Genomic DNA, 27,904 nt, shown 5'->3' with positions numbered 1-27,904 from the left:
GTTGAACAAAGACCTTTTTATTTTGAGACCAAAATACCTTGTGTAGAGGGGTATGCTCTGATCTGAAGAGCTCACAGGATTCATGATGGACGAGTGCATCAGGTGATCCGCCAAGACATCAAAGAGGTTAGAGAACATGATATTAAACATCACGTGAATAAGATTCTTTTTTTTAACACGGTGCAAATAAATCCTTGGAAGAGCTGAAGGCATGGGTCACATTGTTTGCACAGAAACTTTATGAACTTGGTATAAAGACCCAAAGGAATAGTGGTTTACAAGAGACTTTTGCCATCCTTAAGACTGTTTGAAAGACTTGCCATCCAGCCCGAGTATCCAGGGAAAGGGAACCATCCTCTGGATCCAAGGCATTCTTCTTGGAAAAGACTGTTTGTTGGATTTATCTACTTTAATTGTGAACGTCCTTTGCCAAACTTAAGTCAGAGACATTTCCTTACCCTCTTAGTTCATTTTTAGTGTGAGGGTCAGATTAGTATGTTTTGGAAACGGACAGTGATCTATATTTTTAGTTTCCTAGGTAGGGAAACACGTTAGTATAGGGACAGGGGCCTTTATCCAACCCATGTATTTTAATAAAGATGTCAGACAATTAAGATTACAACTGTGTCCCCCTCTCATTTGACCCCTCACAGCAGACTGACATGTCCAGCAGTCCAGATACCACATTCTCCTCGCCCAGCCCAGGGAGGGGGGGGGGGGCTCAAAATCGTGATCCGGAGCAGATGGAGTCCAGAGAACCAGAGGAATGACATATCAGCAGGAACGCATAGAGGAGGTTGTAAGTCAACTACTGTCCGTGCATCCCCCAGAGTTCCCCAACAAGGGAATTCCCTGGAGCAGAAAAACATTCATCTCCCATTGATTCAGAAAATAAAGAGGTCCAATTGAGTCCACAAAAAGGTGAAAATCTCCTCCGGAACTTCCTGGTAGACTTGTGGGAGGCCAAAGTTGTCTGCTCAATAGATCTGCCACAACATTCTTGCTTTGCCGGCCAGATGAGCCGCTGTCAGACATTTCTCCAGATCCCAAAACCAGTCGCATTGCTTCACTGAAGAGAGGCAAGGAACTCCCACCACGTCGCTTGTTGAGGTAGTGAATGGCCACTTTGTTAGTCAGGATCAGCACAGTCTTGCACTTTGCAGAGGGAAGGAAAGTGACCAGGGCCAGCCCGATTGCCGCTTAGCTCCAGTAGTTTCATGTGTTCCTGAAACATGAGGGAGACTACTGTTCGCTCACCGTTCGGTCTGGCAAGTGAGCGCCTCAGCCAATCAGATGCATCTGTGACCAGTCACCTGGGGGCCAATGGTGACTAAATACGTCTCTGTATGTTTTCTTGCAGGGCCCACCACGCAGGATCTTGAGCCACCTGGCCTGAAACCTATAAAAAGGTCCGACATTGTGCCCTGAAACTTCAACCATTGGCAAAAGAGAAGCGATTTAAGCAATCTCATGCGCAGCCTCGCTTTCAATACCGCTATGATGCAGAAGGCCCAGGAAATCAGAAGCCAAAACTTGTTTCTGGGATTGTAAGACACAGAGCAACCAAAAGATTGCCACTCAATCCTTGGGCGGGAAAGCCCAGCCAAGACGAGTGTCCAAGACCGTTCAGATCAATCAAGGGCCTGGGATGGCAAATTAGACCTTGACGTATCGGGAAAAGCCAAGGCTGTGCAATAGTGTGCATGTATGAAGCAGATGCTCCGACATTAAATCGAGGGAGCGAGTTCAGACGAGTCAGTGGTCCAGGTAAGGAATCACCGTACACTCCTGAGGCGAGCTGCCACCACTGCTAGCAGCATGGTGAAAAACCTGGACATTGATGAGACCGCCAGGACCTTAAACTGGTAGTGATGTTGGCCCATGGAGAACCTCAGGCACTTCCTGTGTCTCCAATTCATTGGCATGTGGAAGTAGGCATCCTGAAGGTTCAGCTATATCAATCAGTCCTGAAGATCGAGTGCTTGCAGGATTTGAGCTAGTGTAACCATCTTTAACTTGTCCTTGCGTAGGAACAACTTCGGGCAGCCGCAGAATGGGAGGCAAGCCTCATCCTCCTTTGGCACCTGAAAATAGGTGGAGTACCTCCCCTTCCTCATTCCGAGCGTGTTACCAGTTTGATTGCACTCTTAGAAAGAAGCAGACGAAACTCATCACCATGATCCCACTGACACAACTACCTAAAAACACTCACTTCATATTCTACAACCTCACCTTAATAGACCTATTACCATACAGATCTAATGAACAGTCTTATTCACTTCACCATATGGCTTACATCACTCCTGCTGGGCCTATCATTTTCTCTCTAGCCACTACTGCTTATACCTGCCTCCCCGTTCATCTACCTGCCTTGACCAACCAACTACATTCTAAAAACGACCAACTTTTAGTACACACACTCCCATCCCCGGACAGCTGCTGCAGGCCTAGCTGACACCACATGAACATTATCAAGCTACGATTAAGTTCGCTAGAGGCTTATTACACCTCCTCCAAACACCCACCAATAAGGGATATTCCCCAAAGCACTTTCAGCCTCGCCAAATCTTCGATTATCCAATGCAATGTATGCCAAAAGCCTCAAAAGCATACCAGCATTCCGGAACGGAGTACGTCCGACCTGTACCCATAAACACCACAGGTTTTTTGCATCTTTCCATTTGATATCCCAATAAAGTATGACAGAAGGGCACTATACAAGGCCACGTAACTTAATGATACGTAGTTTTTCACCCAGCAAGTTCTATGTGAGCCTCAAATAGGCTGTTTCCACCCCACCCACATGTCAAGAGGCAGGCTTTTATGAGTTGTGTGAGCCTGCAAGTATTGAAGCTTTTCCAGCAGTGAGGAATTAAGAAAACAAATGTAATTGCAATTATAGGTTCTCGAGAAGGGGTGACATGAATGCAGCTAAAGCAGTCCGGTAGTTGCGACTCAGATAATTGAAATTGAGTTTTACCCGAATACTTTACTCTTCCCGCAAAAATTCCACTGGGACAGAGGTGCTGGGAATTGTTGCAAAAGAGGGCTGTCACTGCTACAAGACGATACTCTCCAGTTCAGAGCAATACTTCTGGTTGCACAACTCAGCAATTCATCAAGAAGTATTTGTGACAGTTAAGAGACAAAGACCCATATTCCATACCCTTGATGCTTGCCGCACCAAACTGCTTTCCGCACACTCGCCCTAGTTGGGCGAGTGCGCTCTTGGACCTGCCCACAGAGTCGAGACTTCCTGATCAAATCTGTCAACTGAGCCTCTCCAAGCCACTTGCCAAATCGAAACAAATGTCTAGAACAAATCTTCCACCACAGAGAAGCACAAATACTAGCTGCTTGATGCGGAGGCTGAGAAGACTAGGATAATGAACTGGTAGACCAGGTACCCTTTCCCAGGCATCCCACGTATGCTTCCTGATCCCTGGCCTTTATTTTGGGCTTTAGAGACTGGGTTGGTCCCCTTTTACGACCTTACTCAAAACATTTAAAGTGATCACGTTGTACTTTCTATATAGTTATCCCTCCCCCCGCCCCTCCTGTGTACATTTTTATAGACCTTTCATGGGAAACTTTGATTTTGGCACTTACCACACTATTGTTTGGAAGAGTACACTGCTGATTCATCTCCACCCGTCCTCTGCTCAAGCTACTATTAGAGGCAAATGAGGATTACTTCGCACTTATCATATCAGTTTTAGCTTTTTGACAAACACCTCTGGCTGCATTGTGGTTCATGTTTGGGCATGGCACATTGAAGCCTTTGTGCCCCATCGTACCTTCTGGCCAGATTACACATTTTTCATAATGTTTTATAAACGGAAACCGAGGGGAAAGGGTCTCTCACATTTGCAAGGGAAGCTCAGGTACATTACTTTGGGAATGCCGAAGCAGCCACAGCCACGCACTATTGACTTGATATCTGTGTGTTGCCCCTACATTCTCGCTATGCCCAATTCCCAACTCCAACTATAGTGCCACTCTGCGTGACTGACCCCCACACTGTATTGTACCATCTACCTTAACAGCATTATCTGCCCCATGCCCCATACTGCCACTATGTTTGAGCCCCATACCGCAACAGTATGGATCCCCAGTTTGTCCGCTCACAGTGAAACTACACTGGTATTCTGCTCATCGCCCACATGTGAATCTTATTGTAATTGGGATATGCCCGACACCCTCAGCTAAAACCATATCTGCTTTTGCCTGTTTTTATATCTTTCAATAGTATCTGCTTATTGCCTGTTTCCTAGCTCTCAACTGCATCGGTATATTGCCCTTGCCAGACACCCACATCAAAATTGTATTTGCATTTTCCTGCCTGCTTCCCATCTCTGATTTGTATTGGTTCCCTGCCACCTGCAGGACTCCCATCTAAATTGTACTGGTATTTGAACTGACTCCTACACCCGAACTGTACTGGTACTCTGTTTTCCCACACTCTACCTATACGGACGCCCCCAGCCACCTGGACGATGGCAGCTACACAGCTTCCAGCGCCCACCCACATTCCACCTACCCACTTCCTACCATCGTTCTTCACCAAACGTATCACCACAGCAATCCATGCCAAACCTACTGGAGCTACCACACTCCCTAGATCCATCAGCACTAGGAACAAACTACTAGATCTCTGCTCCAGACACCCGCTCACCTCCCTACAGGTCAGCTCAGGCACAACCATAGGCACACACATGCTCTTGACAAAACAGGCTCCACCCAGAACACCCCCAATACCCCCATTTCTCTCTCACCCAAGCCAGTTAATACTAAACCCACCACTCACCACCTCAGACCTGCAATGCACTTTAATCAATGCCAGGTCCATTCCAACACATGCCATCAAAATCCACAACCTCATCTCTAACCTAGACCTCGATATCCTTGCTATCACCGAGACATGGCTACATGGTGCAGCTGGGCCAGCCCTGAGCTTAGCCATCCCACCAGGATACTCCATCATTAGGCAGGACCGACTCACCACCGTAGGAGGAGGTGTAGCACTTATAGTGAAGGACCACCCAGAGGCTAGACAAACCCCATCAAATCTCGGAGGGAACACAGACACCCTTGCAGTAAAGATCTCCCTCTCCCCCAACACCATCATCACCCTTCACCTTGTCTACCACCCGCCAGACCCACTACTAGAATTCCATGAAAACCTCACACCTCCTAGCAGAGAACCTAAAAACCACCTCTAACTAAATCCTCTTAGGTGATTTTACACTCAGCCTCAACGACAAAAATGATGACAAACCATCCAAAGTGCTAGCACAAGCCTTACAGGAACTAGGATTTGAACAAATTAGCATACCCACGCACCACAAAGGGCACACCCTTGACTGGTTAGCGGACCATAACTGTGACACGGACATCAACTCCGTCACCCCCCACCCCTTGGTCGGATCTCTCTTATACACCTCATCACAACCGCTACCACCATTACTGATAAACATGACCCCGATACCCCCAGCACTGGCAAGATGTGCTAAAAACATCACCAAAGAAAGGATCTTACCCTACTTAGAGACTCTCGCTTCCAACCTTCCTGTACCCGCAGACCCATCAGACCTGGCGAACATCTATAAATCCACGGTTAGCACCGAGATAGACATGATCGCCCACCTTCAGAAGAAAAAAGCCCAAAACGTGAGACATTCCAACTCCTGGTTCTCTACTGAATTAAAAGAACTTTGCGCCCAAAAACGTAAAGCGATGAATAAATGGCAAATCTCCCCTGATGCAGTAACGCTGTCAGCATACAAAACACCTGCCACCCAATATAAGAAAGCAATAATCACAGCCAAATATGCATCCTACAGTGCCAGAATCTGTAATGCAACTTCAGAATCTAAAGGATTTTCAAAGAATTGTCCACCACAGCCACTAAATCCCAAGACATAGTCAAAGACCAAAACTGGTGCAATTCAATACAAACTGCCCTACTAAACAAAATTGAGCTCCTGCAAAACAAAATTCAGGAGCATCACGCAACACATCAGAAAGACTTACAACTCAGATCATGAGATCACCTCCAGTACCAAGCACACTGGCACCAAAACACCTTTTAAATTCAGAGAAATCACTGAAAGTGAAGTTAGAGATTGTCAACAAAATTAGGCCATCCAACTGTAAAGGAGATGCCTGCCCAGCCAAATTAGTCAAAGGATGTGCAGAAGCACTCGCCCCGTTTTTCAAATCCTTCATCAACGCATCTTTCAATTCTAACACTGTTTAAAACAACCTGGATCCAGAAATGGACTACAGGCCGATCAACACTTTCCCTTTTCTCCTCAAGATACTGGACAAAGTTGCCTACAAGCAAATCCAACAATATCTCGTAAAAAACCACATCCTAGGCAAAAGACAGTTCCTCTTCCTCCTCCTCCTCCTCCAAAACGAAGCCCACTTCTCACCAGAAGCAATAGCCTGGGTTGCCTCATTCCTAAACGGTAGACTCATGAAAGTCTTCTCAGACTCGGCATGCCCCTCCCCCACCACCATCCACTGCTGAGTCCCACAGGGCTCATGCACCGCCCCCACGTTATACAATATCTTCATCCTCCCGCTCTTCAAAGATCTTGACTGTCGTGACATAGCATATACCAATTACGCTGACGCCACTCCGGTACCACTCCCCCTTACCGGCATATACAAGCAAGATACTGCAGCACTAACCAAAATGTACTCGCCCATCCAAACACGTATGGCGGCCAACAGCCTTTGCCTAAATGGGGATAAAACAGATCCTCATAGTAGGCACCAGGGAAACACTCAACGAGCTCCCTCCTAAATACAAAACCTTCACCATAGACAACTCCATCATCACAATCTCAGCAGCAGTTAAAACCCTAGGACTATACCTTGATGCATCTCTGTGCATGACACGCCAGGTCAATGCTATAGCCTCCTCAGCCGCTCTCACCACCAAGGTGATCAATGCTGTTAAGACCTTCCTCTCTACCAAAAATTGCCCATCCATTGCTAGAGCCACAGTAGGTACCATACTGGACTACTGTAATGCCCTACTCCAGAGCACTTCGGCTAAAAACCTTAACAAGCTGCAAGTCACGCAGAATAATGCCCTCAGGGCAGCCATAAGCATCCCTAAAAAGGATCACATCACTCAGGCTAGGAAAGAAGCACACTGGCTACCGGTAAAAGAAAGCATACTCTTCAAAACACAGGCCATTACGCACATGTGCCTCTCCACCGGTGCCCCTCCTTACCCATCAAAAAGAGTCACCATCAACCCGTCAAATAGACCCATTAGATCACAACTGACCAACCAGATCTACGTACCAGCCTTCAAAAGAACCAAAGCTGATGGGTCTAGCTTTCAATACCTGGCTCCCAAAAATTGGAATGCCCTACCCACTACACTCAGAAACGAAAGTTCCTACACTGCCTTGCGCAAAATGCTGAAAACGACACTGTTCCGCTAACAAACCAACAGGTATATATAAGCTGCTTAACTGCAACCATACTGACAGCTCTTTGTCTTTCACTGTACTTTATATCGTTCAACATTAATAATATGCCTGTTTTGCCAAGTGAATAAGCTGTAACAGCGCCACGATGCCCCAGGGCATATGTGCGCTTTATAAATGCAAATAAATAAATCTTCACCTGCTCCATCCTGATCTTGCTACCAAAGGAGAAAAAGAAAAAAAAAGTCTAATTTACCCATCCAAGTTATAATTATGCAAAGCAGGATGATCTCAAGGAGATAAAAAAAAATATATATCACTCCCAACCTTCTTAACAAGTCTGTTCCCGCTTGGGAACTCTATGCAGCCCTTTCAACGTTCACAGGAATCAAGGTGCCAAAGCAGAAGTGCAGCGTCAAAATACTGATAGTGGGTAGCCTTGTCAAACGCCTTATTGGTGGAAGTGTCTTTCACTTAAAGAACAGACGCTTTGAGAATTTTCCTTTTTACTCATTCTGAAGGTTGTGATTAACTGCACTTTTAAGATAACGTGTCAACCTTTTTATACATTCCAAGAAGGTAGGCTTTACATATGGATGGCAACAAAAGACTTAAGATTATAGTGACAAGCCAAAACATGGTCAGAAACAGGCAGGCAATCTAAATACAGAGTACAAACTAAACTATGCAACTGCAAGCCTGGTGGAGCTTTGGGCCAAGGTGTTGCAGAGTGCATGCCATGCAAGAAATCAGCTTTTCAATGCTAAGATGACATTTGTCCCCCCAGCAGGGAAGTTCAAGGCTGCAACATGAATATTCAGCCACACCTTCTCAACTGTTCAGACTGATGGCAGAAACGACGAGCATGTGATTCAGGTAGCCCACAGTAACATTTTAGACTGTTTGCCTCCACATCGGACTTGTGATAAACGTGAACCTTCAATCCATCTACACAAACGAACCATTGGGACAGAACATCCAATTCAGCGATCTACAAGTGAAAATAATTCAATACCAGAATAATATTAAATTAATGTTAGTCTCAAATCTCCTTGCAAAAGCGTTGAAAACATTTTAGTCAAAAAAGCTAATGCAACACTGCAGCTCACGGATGTCCATCTGAAATCAACGCCCAAAAAAGCTACAAATATACGAATCCCAGAATGCAAGGCTTCATCGCCAGCGTAAGAGGCCTCCGATGTTTTAATCCACTTACAAACAATTGTTAGGGTGGTCATCCGGGAAGAAGAAAGGGAGGGAGGTGCCGGTGCTCAGGATCCCCTGCTCATGAACACTGCCACCCTCCGATACCATCTGCCAGCTGCCAAAATCTGTAGAGACGGATGACCCCGGCAGGGAATGGTCCACTGATCTGGGGCTGAGGAAGAGAAGGGAGATTGTACAGTCAATATTTGGTTAGGCTTTCAATTACTGTACCTTTTATGATGGCAGTCACTGATCAGATCATTGCCAGCCACCAAGACATTGAGGCAGGGTATACAAAAAAATAAAAAAATATGTGGATGCGTTAATCAGAATCTTTCCAGAAAAGATCAAAGTTGCTCATGGTCATGAAGTTAGTACTATTATCTGCATTAATTCCATGTAAAGCGGGGGCACATGCAAGTACACCACCACCTCAAAGCCAAACTGCATAAAAGCAATAGTGTGCAGTGCCACACTGCAGAGAAAAACTGATCTTTGATGCGTGTTTAGAATGACAGTGAAGGTACACTGATGGTAACAGCTGAAATTACATTCCTCCACAGCAATCTCAGAACTGGGCTTAAAATGAAGCTATCCAAACCCCAACTGGTTGGTCCCTTCGTTTCCGATAGTTGAAAATGATAAATGTGGCAACATGGCCCATGTAAACAGATGCAGCAAAAGGAGGTACAATAAATACAGAGATTTCAAATCGAGCTTTGAATGAAGACCACATTAATGGGCTAAATAGTACATGGAAGGGTACAATATGGTCTCTGGGCCAGAGCTAGCACCATTTCATTTGCCAGCTTCTCTTGTTTTAATAAACCGCAGATTTAAATGGCGCAGCGGAACATGCTGAACAGTGTGCTCTTGTACAGTATGGGGTTGCCGCTATATATATATATGTCAGCAATTTGATCAGAAGTATTCAAGAGTTGGGCAAGACTGTTCTTTAAGGGAAAAAATAAGGGAGAAAGGACCTTCATGGTGATGGTCCTTGGTCCTCATTCCCAACCAGTTGTGAAGGAATGACTAGCACAGCAAGCAGGTCAAGGGCTCGGAACTGTTTCCTTCCAGGGGCTTCTCGACCACAATTGGGAGCATTGCCAACCTGCAGCTCCGCAGAGGTTTTGGATGAAGACGCATGAGGCACACCATGAACAATGCTGGCTAGGACTGACGGGAGTTGTAGTCCGTCTGGAGTTAAAAGCTATAGACCCTTACTCATTACTATGAAGGTTTGAGCTGCGCCTAGGTTTGTAGAGGAGTGTTGATGAGGCAGGATAAAAAGGGGTGAAGATCCATAGTCACAGTGAAGGCATTTCCTCTTCTACATCCTTCTTTCCCCACATACAAAACGTCCGAAAAACACGAAAAAAACTTAAGCCATGTGAGGGAATGACTGCATATGTGTTTAAGATCCAGGAGGGATGGGTGTACTGATCTCATAAAACATTCCTTGGTCCATTGAATGGTATTGATCAGTGGGGTTGGCCAGTGAAAAGTCCTTCAAATCCTTTGTACGTTAAGTCATGCAAGAGTCCATCTAGATAGCAGATGGGAAATTAAACAGATGACCTCCTGAATGTTTAAACTTGGCTGGGATGCCAATTTGTAGGTACAAGAAGCAAAAAACACAGTCCATTTGAATTCATATTGGTGTCTTCTGGAAGACTGTCTGGATGCCTTGATAATCGTTTGAGGTTTCAAACACTGAGGCCAGTGCAACCTCTACAATCACTAAGGAATAGCAGTCCAACTCCAGTCCTAGTCCATCTAGTTCTACTTATTGACACATCAGGACAGCCAGGTGTGGTCAGTGGTTCGTTTCAGGGTGCACGCATGACTACGGCTTCTGGAGCACCAGACGTGGAAAGGAACGAAGTGGAAGATAAGCAGACCGAGGCAGGCTGGCATGTTAAGGATCCAGTTGCAGAAGCAGACGAGCACGTGGAATAAGTATCACTGGCATGAACAGAGGTCTGTAGGTATGGAAGGGTTATTGGTGAACACCCATCCGCACTTAGAAAGTGATGAGTCAGAGAAATAGTGGATCAAAGCGGTAGGGCAGAGTTAAACGAGAGACTGAGTGGCAGGTCAGAGCATGGATACAGAGATGGCAAACCTTCAAGGTTGCAACTTTTCAAGGTTGGAAAATAAAAAAAAGAATCGGGCCTGCATGACACTTCTGAAAACAGGGGTCAGTAAAACCAAAACCCTTGAATCACTTCTATTCATTTTAGATACAGTATTACACATCCTTTGAAGTGTCATCCAGGCCCCGTGGTCTGGCTTTAATTCTTTCACAGTACTAGTGTGCAGTTTAATCACAACCTCACATATATACAGAGCCGTGTGAACCCAGTTTGGGGCATTGCTGTGCAACTGTAGCCAATCAGAGAAGGGTTAATGAAAGCATTGCACCACTACCTTTTAGAGCAAACTGGCAGGAAAGCCGAAAGGATAGCATCGCAAATGGCGAGCAAGTTCTGCCCATTATGAAGAACAAATTCCTTGCCTCTTGGTAATAAATCTGATGGAGGCTCCTCTCACAGATCTCTCATCTATGAGAATCTTAGCCACAACGCCAGCTGTTTCAAAAGGAGAAATTACTTACCGTTATGTTCTATGGATTCTTCTCCTGCAGATTCCTCATCCGATAGATATCCTCATCCAGCATCCAGCTCTGCTGCTCAGAAAATTCATCAACATAGCGTAACTCAGCTGTTGATCCGTCTTGCTCGAGATATATATATATATACATATATATATATATATATATATATATATTAAAAAAAACGCAGCCACGGTAGTGGTTGTGTAGTTATGGTTAGGTTGCTGTTTCCATAGGAAGAGCTCTTTTTGGGCGGCTTATAACTGTGCTCCCCCTGTTTTTGGGCAGCTTAGAACTGTGCTCCCCCTGGACGAATCATTACCAAACTTTGCAAAAAAAGTGTAAGGCCTACTCTGAATTTTTTTTGCAAAGTTTGGTGAGGTTTGGTGCAGGGGGGGAAAAGTTATAGGGGGAGGTCCCAAAACGTCTTTTTCCCCATAGACTGAATCGGGGAAAAAGTTTGCGGACGCCTACAGCCCAAACCGCTGGACGGATTGTCACCAAATTTGCGGCAGGAGCTTGGTCCCGAAAGCGTGCTTTTGTAAATTTGGTGAGAATCCGTCCAGTAGTTTTCTTTAAAACTACCAAAAAGTAGGTCTAAAAAAAATTAGTGATATCTATGTCCGCTCCACAGTCACACTTCCCTGTTCTCTCCGCAGACAAGATACCAATTGGTTAATCGGCAGCGTTATGTCCGCGGACATGTGACGCGTTCACTGATTGGATGTTGAAGAGAGTGAAGTGCGTCAGATAGTTTCGATGCGTCCGCCATCTTTTATTCGTGTTTTGGTGTAGGCGGACATCCCCGCTAAAACATAAAACAATACAACATTGCACTTGTTAAACTTATGAAATACTGTCTCGGAAGGTGAGGGTTAATGAGGCTGGGATTGGAGGTGGTAGCAGGAAGTCAAAAAGTGGTGTTTTTTTGTCACCAAAGTCAATTTGAAGTTGTTGCTCACTATAATGTCCGTAAAGTACAGGTGAAGACTTACTGTGTCTGTGTTACAATGTATTTAAAATAATATTGCAGTCAGACGGGCACGCTAGAGTTTGAAATCTGAGGCAGCCACCTGCAGTGTTTGATGGAAACAGCGGATCTGCAAGTGTATGGTAGTACCAGTTTTCATGAATGCGTTGAGACATGTTGTTGCAAAGTCAGAATGTATTTGGATTCTGAGTGAAGGTCACTTGCTTTGCTTTTTTGGTTGCAAGCTCAGCAGGCCCACGCATCCGAATGAACCCATAAGGGTCAATTGTTTTTTGACCTTGAGCGAAAGGGAAAATTCAGTAAGAATGCAGGGAATGAAAGTGCAAAATTTGATAAGGTTATGCATTCAAAACGTTTGTAAGGCACATGGAATATCAGTTCATGAAGATTCTTTGGTGCAAGCACATTGCTGTCTGAGTTTCATGAAGAGAATGGAGACGGTCAATATCGTGTAAGTTTGCTTTTGACAACGCTACACCGGAACATTTAATTTTTTATTACCTAAACATTAATTTTGGCAATGTAACTGAAGTACTATCTTTCTGTGTAGTTATTTTTTTTTTTAGTTATAGAGAGTGCAGATTCTCGGCGTTTGTAGGCTATCACTAGATTCACCCATGTTCAACGCTAATATTTCTTTAAAATGTCATGTATGTCCACATCGATTTGTGTATCAGTTTCCACGTTTGTCATTTTTTAAATTGTTTGCTAAAGGTTGGGTATTGATCAGTATTTTCTGTTTTCCAAATAGCTATATCCTGCCTTCCTGCGATTGCCATGGATTCCAGATGCCAAGTGATGGGTTTGTCGCCAGATGCACGTACTCGGCTGCCTAACCGTGACTGTTTTGTGGGACGATCGCGCAAGACCCATTTGTCCATACGCTGCACTGGCAAATAGGAGTAACATAACATCTTTTATGGTGGTCTAGGCCCAAGTTCATTGCGATGTCCTGGAATTCACTGTGCGACCGTAGCGGTTGCTTTATCAAAAACAAATACGTTGTGTATGAGAAAAGAACAATGTGTGCCTCACGATTAACATTTTCGATGACGACCGAAGAAACAAAGTTACAATTTGATTGCACATGGGAATAGTCCGATGGTCTCGGACAGTTTATCGTGAAATAAAAGTACTTTACAAATTGTAAAGTGTTCATGTTTTCTTTTAAAAACCAGTTTACTATTTTAAAATGTGACGTGTTACGTTGTAAGTCGCAGTGCTCATTTTCAGGTTCTGTGTCAGGGCATGTAGGTGCTTATGAGCGCATTTGGCTACGCTGGAGAGGAACGTCATCCAAATAAGGTGTTGAATATCACTACGGTTGGTTATGTGAGGGTCAGGGGCGGGCCATATGATTTAGTGATGTCAAGGCAATTTATGTTGGGCAGATGCAGCAATGGACTAGACTAGTGATTGCAAATGCGTTTACAAAGTTTGTAGGGATTTTGTGCACACCTAATATGACAAATTATTTGTGTATTCTTTTGACAGTTTTGAAAAAAAAAACGTGGGTGGATTTACAGAAAATGTGCATAAGGCGATTAGCAACGACCGAAAAGCATGGTGCTGGAGATGTGGGAGTGTTTTCGTATTTGACAATGTAGTTAAAAAAATAGCGGTATACCTTTACTGAGGGGTAGGCTGTACCCATGGGGAGTGGGCGTAATGTCGTGGTCATGGTATAAGGTCATGATCCGCACAATGGGGCTACTGGGCATGGTGGTCGGTCATAATTTCGAAAAAAAATGTCGAAAGACAAAAATGTTGAAAAAATTATATCGAAAAAAAGTCGCATTTTTTTAAAAATTATATATTTATTTTTGGGGCCGGGAATAAAAAAAAATGGGTAAAAAAAAAGGGAGTTGTGGGGGGGAACCCCCCATTTCGAATAGAAAACGTAATTTAAAAAAAGCGACTTTTTTTGGGATATTTAAAAAAAAAAATGACGACATTTTTGTATTCGAAAAAATGACTATAAACCACTGGGCATGACCAGAAGGGAGAAAAGATAGGATTAAAGTGGCCATGTCCACCTGGGACTGGCTTTGTGGTAAAGTTGTTCGACATTAGGATACATTTGAAAGGGAAGAAAAAAGTGCTTGTGTTAATATGTTGACAGGGTTTCCTTTTTGCAGGCTGCCATGGAAAGCGAAGAGTGGCCCTGTATGGAACACCCGCCTTCCCTTTCTATGGTGGCCATCTTGGAAAAGGATTTTGTTTCCTAAACCGGGACGCCTTAGGATGAAAAATCCTCTTTAGTAGCACGGGTTACTGCTTTGGAAATCTAGATTATTAATGGCATTCATCATTAATGATGTCATCAATGACATTTGTGATGTCATCTTTGATGTCCTGGGTGTCAATCTTAGCAGTGCACAGTGGTGGCGCGAGTTATGGTTGCTTAGCTTACTATAACTGGCGAATTTCAAGGGTTGTGGGAGGGGATCCCTGCTCAAAGCGTCTGCCAGAGAATTGTGATCCCCTGGAACATGTTGAGATGACAGGTAGATGTTCCGTCGGAGTGCCCATATCCAAATTCTCTGGGCAAGCTTGGACAGATTTGGCGAACGAGTCCCTCCTTGCTTGGTCAGGTAAAACATTGCTGTTGTGCTGTCTGTCAGGATCTGCACTGACAGGTTTAACAGGTAGGGCTTGAACACGAAGTGCTCTGAATACTGCCAGAAGCTTTAGCAGATTGATAGGATTCTTGGCCACTGAGTGAAACCAGAGACCCTGAGCTGTGTGGTGGAGAAGGTGTGCTCCCCACCCTGACAGGGATGTGTCTGTTGTGGCTACAGCCTGTATCTCGGGATCGTAAAAGGGTTTCCCCTTTGACAGGTTTTCTCTTGTCCACCACTGAAGACTTCGTACAAGTGTTGGCGAAACGTCCACTAGATCGTCCCGCTGATCACTTGCCTGAGACCACTGTTTCGCCAACCATTCTTGCATGGGACGCATGCGCAGGCGACCAGGTAAATACATGACGCCATCATGCCCAGCAAACGCATCACTTTGCGCACCATTATCTGGCGACCGGCCAGATATAGCGGAATTTGCAGCATTAGATTCCGAATTCTTTCCTCTAATGGAAAGGCCAACCCTTCTTGTGTGCTTAGGACAGCTCCTAGGAACTGTTTGGAGGTGCTTGGCACCCGACTTGACTTTCTCGTATATGCAGAAACCCAATTCGAAGAGGAGATCGATAGCTCTTTGAATATTTGATCTGCAAATTACTGGGGTCTCCCCGTGATGAGCCAGTCGTCCAGGTAAGGGTACACTGGGATTGCCTCCCTGCGTAGGTGTGCCGCCACCACCGCCAGTACCTTGGTGTATACCCTTGGAGCCGAGGCTATACCGAAGGGCAATACCTTGAACTGGTAGTGCAGACTGTCCACCTTGAAGCGCAAGAATCTTCTGTGCGCTAAGAACATGGAAATATGAAAATAGGCATCTATCATGTCCAATGTTACCATTTAATCCCCTTTTTTAGCAGGGGGATTACCTCTTGGAGAGTAGTCATGTGAAACTTTTGGGGCTTGACATTCTTGTTTGCAGGCCGCAAGTCTAATACTGGGCGCCTTGTCAAATCTTTTTTTGGCGCAAGGAAGTAAGTTGAATAAATACCCTTGTTTACCTGGTGTCCCGGGACGAGTTCTATCGCGTCCTTTGCTAGAGGATTGGTGATCTCTTCGAGGAGGATCTTCTGGTGGTCTAATGAATGTATTTTTTGACGTGGAGGGTGGTTTCGGGGTCGCTCTAACAGTTCTATGCAGTATCCTGCGGACAGCACCCATCTGTCTGATGTGATCCCTTCCCAAGCTTGGGTGAAGTTGGAAATGCGTCCCCCCTACTGGGGATGCGTGAGAAGGGACCCTGAACGGAACGGCACTGCTTTGCGGGAGGTGGGCCACCACCTCTATTGGGGCTACCTCTACCCTTAACACGTCCCCTCGTTACCCCTGCCATAACCTTGGGTAGACTGCTGGTTGTTATTCCATGGTGTACCCTGCCCCTGGGAATATTTGGAGCCTCTGAGTTTTGGCCGCGTGGGCGACGAAAATTGCCATTCGCTCTTTGATTTTGGGGGGGGGGGGTTTGTTAGTTAACTCGCCCAGGGATTTGAGAGTCTCGTATTCATCTTTCGCATTTAAGGCATCCTCTACCGCCTTACCAAACAGTAGATCGTTCTCCACCGGTTTGTCTATTAAAGATGCTTGTGTCTCGGGTTTAAAACCAGATTGTCTTAACCAAGCATGTCTTTTGATAACAGTGCTCTCTGCCATCAGTCTGCCGGCGTTATCCGGGGCATCAAAGGTTGCCTTAAGGATGCAACCGGACACGGCTGTTCCCTCCAACGTAACCTGCTCCAACTGGCTCTTTAAAGGTTCCGGGGCGGAGTCAATGAGCACCGCAACTACTTCCCACTGATTGTAGTTGTAACTCACCAGTAGGGTGGTGGAGTTGGCAATCCTTGCCAGGTAGGTGGAAGTGGAGGCTACCTTCCTTCCCAAACCATAGATCTTCTTGCTCTCCTTGTCGGGGGGAGCTTCAGACGAAGATAAGAGTGTCCCCGCCCTCTTTCGGGTATTAGTCACTACCAGGGAGTCCGGCTTCAGTGCCCCCTTATGTAGAGTGGGTCTGATTGGGCTGCCCTGAACAGTTTTTGAATCCTGGGGTTTACTGCCCTGGTGAGATTGGGATTGAGAAGGGAAGGGTCTATTCTCCTTTGTATTGACTTGAGAATGGGGATGGCCTGGCAACCGGTCTCTTCTCTCCCACTAATTCCTTGGCCAAGTCCCTCTCCTCCTGTGCTCCCTGCGTATCTATGCGGAAGTGTTCAGCCGTGTTAGGGAGAATTCTCTGTAAAGGCTAATTTCCCAAACCTAGTGAGTCCCCCAGTAGCTTGCTGGATTTTTGGGGTTTATTTTTTTCTCCTGCTAAGAGTGAGACTCTTTTCCTCCCACTCTTAGACATGATTTGAGGTGTTCCTTTGTCTTGGTATGTGTTTTATGGGCTATGGGGTCCTTTACCCCATAGGGCTTCATGTGTTTTTGGTATGTGGGTTACACAGCACCCTCTGTGCCGTAACCCAGGGGTGTTGTAGCGACCCCCCAACATAGACTCCATACCTTGGAACTCACTACTGTCTCCCAGGGCATGTAAAGTCACCATTGGCTTTACTAGTCTCAAATTATGAACAGAAACCAGTACAAACCATCATATTCTGGACGTACTGGTCGGGGCAATTCGATTGCCCCGGGGTCTGTTGTTCGAGGGGGCACGTCTCCGTCCCCCCTGATCGAGTTTTGGCTGGTGGCAGTGGATACTACTTTTTATATTCGACCGCGAATATATCTCTGTGATTTTCCCATTGTTCGAGGCTACCAACTTTAATTATTTAATTCCTATAGCCTCGAAGATACCGCTGGTTTATTTATTTAATATTAATTCACCGGTTGGTATTTTTTGCCAGAACTCTATTCGAAAATGGCGTTTGTGTTCTCTTCTGTGACTCCAACCCAAGTCGAGCCCTTTGTTCCACTTTTTGGCGGGCTTCCCCACAGAAGCCTCCAAAAGTGGTGCCATTCTGTCTGGGTACCACAGGGGGTGCAGGAGGGGGTTTAGGCACCCTGGACTGAGTTGCCTCGGCAACTCAAGTCGCACTCTGTGTGATTGGCCCAAGTGGTGAGCCGCCCAGCTCACCACTTAGCATGTTTGAGTGACAGCTAGGCTGAATGAATGGGGGTTTTCTGCATAAAAGCAGGGCTTTGGGGACTGGAACTTCAGAAGTCGCCACAGGACCTAAGAATCCGAGGAGGGAGAAGCTGAGCTGACCTGCAACGACGACACCACCGGTGGAGCCCTGCTGAACCGTCTCACCACTTTCCCCGACAACAGAGGAGATCTCCAGTCCGGAGAGTCTTCTTCCTTTGACTGGTGGGGGATAACCAGTTTTGCCTTCTTTTCGCCTTCCTGGAGCATCTCGTGGCCACCTTGACCGTGCCAAGCACCCCGGCAACTGGAATACCACGGTTTACCACTACCGCGAAGAAAAGGGTGGTACATTGTAACCAGGAAACTCTGCAGCTGGTTTCTTCCCTGGCAGTGCAACAACCTTCAGCTTTCCTCCACGTCAAGACCTCCTCTTCCTCTGGACGAAACAGCGGTTGCCCCGTCAGGGGTACAGGCGAGGAAGTGTTGTGGATTTTTGGCATACAAGTCTGCTCGGGATGACATTCTAGACATAACTGTCTATATCCTCACTTGACCATTCTTTAGAGCTGGGGATTACCCTCTCCTGGGAGTGTTTCCCTGCTATATCTTGACTGGACCTATGGCCTTGTGCAGGGGTCTTGGATATTCTTTCAGAAGATTGTGACTTGTCTATGTGTCTGTGGTGCAGATAAAGGCTGAGAATGTTTTTTTCTGCTGTTTTCCCCCCATCCCCGTGACTGGAAGAGTGCTTCCCCGGTGTTTCACCTTTTCGGAGCTCTTCGATGTCTGGCGTCGAGATTCGGGGGTAGTGTCCCTTTCCTTAGCGAGTGGAGGTCGGGGCATGGGAGCAGTCGTTACGCGGTCTGCTGACGCAGACTCTTGGAATGCGGCCTGGGGATGGTGGTCGTCTTCGTCTCCCGACAATCGAACCTCCGTTACTTTAGAGAGCGAGGCACTCTTGACAACAGTGGATGTTGCCTGGTGTCATGCGGCGATCTTGATCGAGAACGCCCAGAGGACGCCGATTCGGTGGACCATTCTCTGCGTGCCTCTCAGAGCTCGACGCGCGTGACAAGTCTTGGTTGGACTTCGAGTGCTTAGTGGATATGTTGTGGGTAGCGCTTGTGTCGCCGGGGGTGTTCCCCATAGCTGCCCTGCCAGACAACCTTCCGAGGTCGGGGACTTGCGCTTGGCCGTCTCACGACGCCACATTGCCCTCGCCGTCCAATAGGATGGCATCGCTGCCATCACTGAAGGCGCCCTCCGCTTCCATGGCCTCTCGTTGCCTGGCGTGGTGGGCCCAACGTTTGATCGAACGGTCCTTTAGAGTCTTCGGTTTAAACAGAGTACACGCTCTGCAGTTCGCCTCGGGGTGGTCCCTTGGCAAGCAGAGGTTACAGGTAGCGTGTCTGTCAACCCAAGGGTACTTGCGGTTGCACTTAGGGCAAAATTGGCAAGGGGTACCCTCCATACGCACCCTGTGGCAGCGGGCTAGTGTGTGTAGGAATATATATATTATATATATATAGTTTTGAGTATGTACCACCCCCCAATCTCCCTATCTCCCTACGTGTAGGGGCCAAGGCCAGAGGCCTGCCAAGGCCAGAGGCCTGCCTAGGCCTAAGTCCGGTGTGCAGCTCTCGACGGTTGTTTTTCTTCTCTGTGCCAGCGTCGAGTGTCGAACTTTGGTGACTCGACGTTGGGATGGAGAAAACTGGGAAATATGATTTTTTGCAAAATTATGGCTAAGGCCAGGGAACTCCGCGGGATGCTTCCGACCAGTATGGCGGAAAAAAAACAATCTGAGGGTCCTAGACGCGTGAGGGATCATGGGTACAGTGGACGTCACACTAGGGATAGTATTACTGGCACGCACTGTGTTGACGCCCATTTTCGAAAAAAAAAAAATACTCTGCATCTTCCACTAGATGTCGGCCTATGCACAGCATGTGATCTAAGCAGATTCCACAAGCCTCCGAAAAAACAAAAATATATGCAATATTATATATATATATACACACATACATATATATACACACACACACACACACACACACACACACACACACACTCTCTCTACACCATGTAACTTAGTTCCCCTCATTTTCCACTGAACTCGACCGCTGCAGAGGAAAACAGCCAATGAGAGATTAACTAGTATCCCAATGCAATAGAAGACTTGGTGGAAAGACTTCCACAGTAACCAGAATCATGAAAAATTCCTTTTTTTTAAAACAAAGATTGAGAAAGACATGCTGCTTGCCAGACAGAAGACTATCAATCGAGGATCACCACCAAGACAGATGCACACCATCTGCCAAAGCTTCCTCAGCGGGGATATATGATCTATTGCATTCATAACGCACCTATACACAAGTGTTTCAAGGCACAACGAGGCAAGGGAGAGGAAACAGAGGGAGGACAAAAGACAACAATCGTACTAGGTCTAGTGAGATTGAGATTATGCAAGTGCAGGGGAGGGGAGAGGGAAGGGGAAAGTGCCGGGGGAGGATGGGAGAGTGCTGTACAAAGGATAAAAACAACAAGTAGTGCAGCCAAGCAGGTGGCCAGTGCAAGGTCAAGTGCAGATACCAGGTGTCCAATAAGAGCAGGTAAGGGGAATGTAGGGTTACAGCTAAAGATCCAAAGTGCATAGGTTGCCAGGAAGCAGTGCGGCTGTGCAACTGGGCGAACAGATATCTGGGCCCGAATTCAGAGGGTAGCCAGGTGACCAGTGCAGAATCGGATAGATCATGTGGGGATGCCAGGATGGATGGGGAGATGAGGAATCTGCGGTATAAGAATTCATAGAAAGGAAATAACAGTAAGTAATTTCTCCTTCAATGGATTGCCTTTCCCCTGCAGATTCCTCATTGGATAGACTCCCCAAGCAGTGGAAACCATGGAGACGTGCAGAAAGTTCACAGTAACACCTTCTGCAGCACTGCCCTGCCAAAGTGCATGTCAGCCCCATGAACGACATCCAGACTGTAGTACCTCGTATACATATGGAAAGAGGACCACGTTGCCGCACAGCAAATGTCCCTAACTGGACCCCACATTTGCAATGCTGTAGATGCGGCGACCCCTCTGGTCGAGTGCACCCCGATGTCAGCTCCCTGCCTCTGGGACAGCGTCTGCTTGGTTACAGCCATACCTTTACCGACGTTCTTGCAACATAAAAACTAAAACCCCATTTGGGGTTCAGCTGATGAACGCGCTCCTTCTGAAGGGTGTGGCGGTGGGTAAAAGACCGGCATGTGATATATGGCTTGTGAGAGGTGAAACTCATAACACCTTCGGCAGGAACTCCGGCCTTAATTTAGTAATACCTTCTCATGAAAGAACCGCAGAAATTGAGGTTTACAAAAAAAAAAAAAAAAAGCCTGCAAATCGCTAACCAGCCTAGCAGACAGAATCAGAATTGCAACCCAAAAAAAAGAGTGAGCAGCCGCAAAGACCAGGAGCATGTGAATCCATGCTGGAGACCAACAGTTGCAGGTAAGGAACTTGTTCCTTCTCCAATAGCCAGAACCACAGCCTCATCACCTCTCTGCAGAGGGGCAGTGAGCACACACCACCCTGCTTGTTCAGGTAGTGCATGGCCACTGTATTGTCAGTCAGTATCAGGACTTGCTTCCTCTTCAGGGATGGGGCGAAAACTCTCAGGGCCAACCTCATGGCTTCCAACTCCAGCCTGTTGAAGTGCCACCTGGCTTCCGTTGCAGACCAAAAACTGTTCACCTACAAATCTTTGCAGTGAGCACCCCATCCCTTCAGAGACGCATCCGTGACCACTCTGGGGTGAGGCCACAAGGGTTCCACTGCCATGAGATTTCTGCTGTCGATCCATCAACCAAAACTGTTGACCACTGAACTGGACACCCTGAGGGGAATCCCAAGAGGGTTCCGAGGTACTGGGACCACTAACCGCGTAGGAGCCATTGCAGGGATCTCATTCGAAGCCTTGCCCCTGGGACTAAAAAAAGAATACAGGTCTGGTAAGGTGGCATAGTGACGGAACACGTTCCCTATCTGCATGATGCTATTGACTCTCTCTCAGGAGGGAAGGCCTTCCCCACCCGGGTGTCTAGGACAGCCCCAATGAACTGAAGCCAGTTGACCGGGGTCACATGGGACTTCAAGTTCAGGGAGAAGCCAAGCCTGTAGAGTAGTGAGCAGCTGTTCTCCAGGTGGGACAAAACCTGCTCCACTGACTTACCTCGGATCAACCAGTCGCCTAGGTACGAGAATACGTGGACAGACTGGATCTGCAGAGGTGAGCCACAACTACTGCCATGAGCTTGGTGAAGACCATTGGAGTAGGAGATAACCCAAAGGGAAGCACCTTGAAATGATAGAGCGTGTCCCCTAATAGGGACCTCAGGATCTTCCTGTGCTTGTGATTTATCTGCACTTGAAAATAAGGATCGTGCATATCTATTGACACCAGCCAGTCGTGTAATTTGAGGGCATGGAGAATTTCCAAGTAACGTCACCATCTGGAACTTAAGGCCCTGAGGTCCAGGATGGGACAGAGATCGCCCTTCTTGGGTACCAGGAAATGCCAGGAATAACAGCCCGATCATCTCTGCTCGGGAGGTACCTCTTGAACAGCACCCTTCATAAACAGGGCTCGCAGTTCTTCCTTGAGCTCCTGTCCCAGTTGGCGTGTGAGGTGGTGGCGGTCTGTCTGGGGTTTTCCTTAAGAAGGGCAGACAATAACCCCACCTCATTAGCTCCAGGACCCATGTGTCGGAGGTAATCTCCCACCATTAGGGCCAATGCTCTGACAGCCATCCACCAACTGGTTAGTGGTAGGGGAAAAATCAAAGCAGCTCGAAGGGCAGAGCCACAGCCTGCTGGCCTCTGGAAGCCTCCCCTGCCCCTTCAGAGTGCAAGAAACACTACTGCCCCTGCCACTATAAGGTACCTAACGATGTAGCCCTGTGCCACTAGAGGCGGAGATTAAGGCAGATTCGGCCGGCTGTCCATCTAGGCCCAGCAAATTTCTATGGGGAGTCATCAGTCTTCTGACCGAAAAGAAAAGAATCGCCCTCAAAGGCCATGTTCAGTAACTTATTCAGGCTGTTTGGCGAACAGCCTGACGACGGTAGATAGACCGGTCTTCTGTGCCACAGCCGATCCCATTGAACGACTCACGTAGTCGGACGCGTCCAAGCCCGTTTGCAGTGACTGCCTGGCTACCTCCTTCCCATCTTCCACCAGCTGTAAAAAAAAAAAACCTTCTCGCAGCTCCTTTCGGGGATATACTGGGTTGCTTGCTCTACCACCTTCCAGAAGCCAAAAAAATATTTGGCTAACCCACAAGCTATGTTAGTTTCTTTCAAGGCCATAATGCCAGATGGGAAGTCTTAGCCCCATCACATCAAACTCTTGGTTCGAGGTGGAGAAAGCTGCCATCGTAATCACTGTGGCTGCCTGCACAGCAAGACCTTTCAGAGAAGGGTGAAAAGACAAATGACGGGTCTCCTCTTACCAGCATGTATGTCCCGGTCAGTGGAGCCGACTGGGGGAATGAAACAGGATTGACGATAGCTGGGTTCTTCAGTGGCATGTGTCATTCAGTAGCTGGACCACTGTACAAGATGTCAGTTCAGTCGTATCCCTGGACCAGAACTGCTGCAGCATTTAGCCCAAGTGTCGACCACCTTCACCCGGTCTAAATTTGGTGTCGGTATGTGTAAACGGTTGACGTATCCAGCCCGCTAGCGTCATGCAGACGCTGTGTCAGAGCCAGGAGGTCTGCCTGGACATCGAAATAGTTGACACCATCAGCCCCTGTATACATAGGGACGACATCTCTTATTTTCTCCATCGTCTGTGCCAATGAGACACCACAGAGCCAAATAAAATTGCTGGAGAGTGGAACGAAAGAACAATCGCTGTTGGTTGGCATCGAGAGCTTATCCTTCGAAGTCGATGAGGGGGGCTGGTGTTTGAGGCTTGGGCACCAAAGTGACATTGGGAGTGCCCGTACTCTGAGGTTCACAGGAAGGACGCAGCATCGAGGGCGTGTGCCTTTTTCGGCATCAAACCTGAAGGCTCTCCTGACACCAATGGTGTTGGTAAAGGGGTCTGCGTGGGGACAGGAGTACAGAGCGTCGCTGGAGCAACCGGGGCCTGCTGCTTGGATGTGCGCAGCCGACACCTGCACCTACAGCAGTCTGTTTTTAGAACATAGCAAGCGTTTGGATTTAAATTCTCCCAACTCCTTACATGTGGTCGGCCCGGTGACTTACCTCTCCCCAACAAAGTTGGAATCTTGTCTGTGCCGGTGGCGCCTTTTCTTATGGCAAGAGGACGAGGAGTGGCTCTGTGAGTGAGACTGCTTTGTCTTGCGCTGCTCGCCTCTTTTTTGGGTGGTAGGCCCCTCCATTTTGACCATTGATGACCAAACTGTTGGCCCATCGCGGGTTTGGCTGCCGGCTCACGCACAGACTTGAGATTCCTCTTACCGCACAATACGCACCCTTCGGTATCGTGCCCTGTGTCGAGGCACCATGCACAGATGTCATGTGGGTCGGTGAGTCGAGGACTCAATTACACTATATTCCTCACAAGCAGCACGTCGAGCGCACGGATAAAAGGAACCGAGGTACGGACTGACATGGTATATATACAGAACAGCAGACGTCATGTCCCTAGCCAACGATCGGACGCCGTGCGAGACAGAGTGATGGCAGAGTCGAGGTCCACTACTCCCCCTGTGAAAGAATTTTCCAAGCAGCAGAGCGGGATGAGGAATATGCAAGAGAAGGGCATTGCATTGAAACTTTGCTTGGGGGGGCAGGGACGGGGAGCACTGAGCAGCTCTGCGGCGGCTCGGACCTCTACATGCTCCACGGCAGACAGGCATCACAGCCAGTATAGATTGAGGTGCTGCAACTCTGCGGGATCAGTTCCACCCATTTTTCCCCTGGCACTATGATGCGGAGGGACTGCAGCAACAATGGTGTACTGGCTATTTGCCTAGATGGGCAGGTAAGACAATTAGGAATCTGTGGGAGGCACATTAAGATACAACATAACTATGAGGCAAGTAATTTGTTCCTCTAATGGATTACTTCATCCCACGGATCACTCGTCTATAATACACTGCTATAGAAGTATTTCTGTCTGGAGGAAACAAGGACCCCACTGTAGACCAGAAAACTCTGTATGACTGCCCTAACACCACATGCATCCTGACCTAAAAGGGAATCCAGACAATAATGCTTAGCAAACATGTGCAGATATGCACATGTTGCCTCCTGGCAGATGTCCAGGACAGGGATACCCCTCTGGTAGAATTAGCCATGAAAACTTCAGGCCCTTACAGCCACTTCCTTAGCAGCCATATCATAGCAACCCAAGATGCAAAGAATGATCCACCATGTCCGGGTCCGTTTAGTCACAGCCTCGTCATCACGAGCACCAGCGTAACCCATAAAAAGATGGTCCTCTTTTGTGACCTCTGATCTGAGAGATAGGTAGTTGTGGGCCTGTTTCGAGTGCAGTCGGTGGAATTGCTCCTCTGCCTTCGAACGGGAAGAGACAAAAAGATGGATCTTTTGAAAGAGAAGGACGTCAGACTACCTTAGGAAGAAGGGTCTCAATGTCACCACCTCTTTGGAGAAAACCAAGTGGGAAGGTTTAGCAGATAACACTTGGAGCTCACGCCGTCTTCTTCCAGAAGTGATGGAAAACAGGATAATGATCTTAAGGTTGAGTAATCTAATAAAACCGGAATGTAGGGGCTCAAACTAAGTTCCCATAAAGAATGCCGAAACCAAATCTCATGCCGGATCCACAATCCCTGCAAGAACTGCATAACAGTGGGGATCTACAAGAACCAGTCCTGTTCCGGAGAGCTCTTAAAAACCAAAATACTCCAGGAAATGTACTGATCTGTAAGCCTGTTTGGGCCAAGGATAGCAAAAAGTCCAAAACACAGAACAGACATGATTAAGTGCCCAAATCCCCATCTCCCGCCTTAAAGCGGAAAATGTACGTTACCTACAGGCATAAGCTGACTTTGTATAGGAGTGCTGCTAGAACATTGTCCGACAAGTCCCACTCCTTGAATCTCAACATATCAGTAGCCAAGCATGAAGGTTTAGGCTGGCGAGTTTTGGATGGAGGACACTGCCCTCTGACTAGGAGAATAAAAGCACTCTCCTCTGTAGCCACCAGGGAGGGCAGATGTACATGCCCAGCAACTCTGATTACCACATTCTCTGGGCCATCCCGAGCGATCAGAATCAGCATGGTACCGAACAGGCGCAGCGTTCCAAGAACCAGCTGAATGACATTGATCGGGGGAACGCACAGAGCAGGTTGAATGTTTATTCCACCATCTCCGAGCTCCCCTATAAGGAAATTTCCTGGAGTAGAACTTGCACTTCCTGTTCACACTGGAAGCGAAAACATCCACTTTGTGATCTCCAGCTGGAGAAAATCTACTCTAGGAATTCCTGATCAGAGTCGGTCTGCTCAAGGCATCCGCTGTGACATTCTCTCATGGGAAGAGGACCAGCTGTCAGCCGTCGTTCTCAGGAGTGAAGACCCACAGTTGCATTTCTTCTCTGCGTGCATTTCTTCTCTGCAGTAAATGGTGGTCCTGCTTTGATGCGTTGGATAGCCCCTGTGCTTTTCATGCGATTGTTTAATCCGCAGCCTCCGACCAAGAAAAAGGACAAGGTCAGCCGAGGTTTGCTTTCAAACCCCTTAGGGAAAGTTTCTTTTTCAGAACAGATGAGTAATATGGGTCCGTAAATATGGCAAGATGCTAATGTTAGTTACATTTTAAAAACCCTTTCCCTGGATTGAGGTACAGTTAATTGCAGGTGTGAGGCGGTGTGTGTGGCTGGAGGGAGGGGAGTCTGACTTTGCCTGTCGCTGGAGCCGTTTGTGTGTTCCTTAGGCAGCACAGCCAACAAAGATGAGAGAGAAGGCTATGCGGGTGTTACTAGCAAGTGGGAGGTGGAGGCCCTTGCTACAAAGGCCCTGGAAACGTTTTCAGTAGCAGATTTCTGGTTGGCTGACTAAGGCTAACACAAGTGCCCCCAAACACTAACAGTTTAGCAAACTGTGCTAAAATTACCCAGAAATGCACTGAGAGTTGGTGCTCGTTTGTGCCCATATTGTTCTCAGGGTGGGACGTAAGCCTAACGGTGCCCAAAAGAGCTCAGCGTGAAGCATATACTTGCTGCATGCTTTGCGCTTGTCGGGTACCCTCAATTCCAAACCAACAGGATTATTGTCTTCATTAGAGTGGAAAACAAATATGGCTAACCCAGTGTAAGTGGGACTACGGGGAAAAAAAACATCCTGTTAAGTTAACATCCTGTTAAATAAAAGCCTGACACAAGGTTTTCATAATTGTGGTTTTAGATTTCCATCAAATTCAAAGGGTTGGGAAAATGCCCTAGACCCAATTCTAAAGAGGACTTCCCTTACCTAAAACCCCAAATCTAAGGATCCGTCCGTCAGGATGCCATAAATCAAAAATGCGTCCTTGCATCCAAAACATAATATCCAGACGATCACACTAAAAAAAAATAAAGTGACATGGGATAGGTCTATAAAGTGGTATTTGCAAAAACAGTGGCTTTAGATAAAAATAGAATGGCTTCAACGTAAATGTTCTCCAAGATGGAAAAGACCTTAATTCCAGAGGGTGATACCATTCCCCTCCCTGGATTCGTCACAGGTATCTCAAATGTCAGACTAATCGTTCTTCAGCCAGCAACATTCTTGTTAGATGAACACAGTTCAATCTTGTAGGCTCTCTTGCAACAAAACCTCCTTTTAAAACAAACACCCTTTCTGCTGGACACTCTTTGTAGGTTTGCAATTTAACTGATATACTCACTGCCAGGACTTCTCTTTGCACTCAACATCTTACAGTTCCTCTAT

At 47.0% G+C, this 27,904-nt stretch overlaps 1 protein-coding gene across 2 annotated transcripts in view; it reads right to left on the bottom strand.

The window, feature by feature from the left end:
- MTMR14 (myotubularin related protein 14) overlaps window positions 1-27,904 on the bottom strand; it is an 840,209-nt gene that overhangs the window by 78,427 nt on the left and 733,878 nt on the right. Inside the window, exon 18 of one of the 2 annotated variants that reach the window (XM_069643241.1) lies at window positions 8,668-8,829. The exons of the other annotated variant lie outside the window; for it this stretch is intronic. Coding sequence (XP_069499342.1) covers window positions 8,668-8,829 — 162 coding nt within the window. The remainder of the gene's footprint in view (window positions 1-8,667; window positions 8,830-27,904) is intronic. 2 annotated transcript variants of the gene reach the window in all.

Source organism: Ambystoma mexicanum, chromosome 2p (genome assembly GCF_040938575.1).
Source record: "Ambystoma mexicanum isolate Mex_15411 chromosome 2p, UKY_AmexF1_1, whole genome shotgun sequence".
Classification (NCBI taxonomy): domain Eukaryota; kingdom Metazoa; phylum Chordata; class Amphibia; order Caudata; family Ambystomatidae; genus Ambystoma; species Ambystoma mexicanum.
Note: the sequence above shows the minus strand (reverse complement) of the source record. Positions and strands in the feature narration are given on the sequence as shown.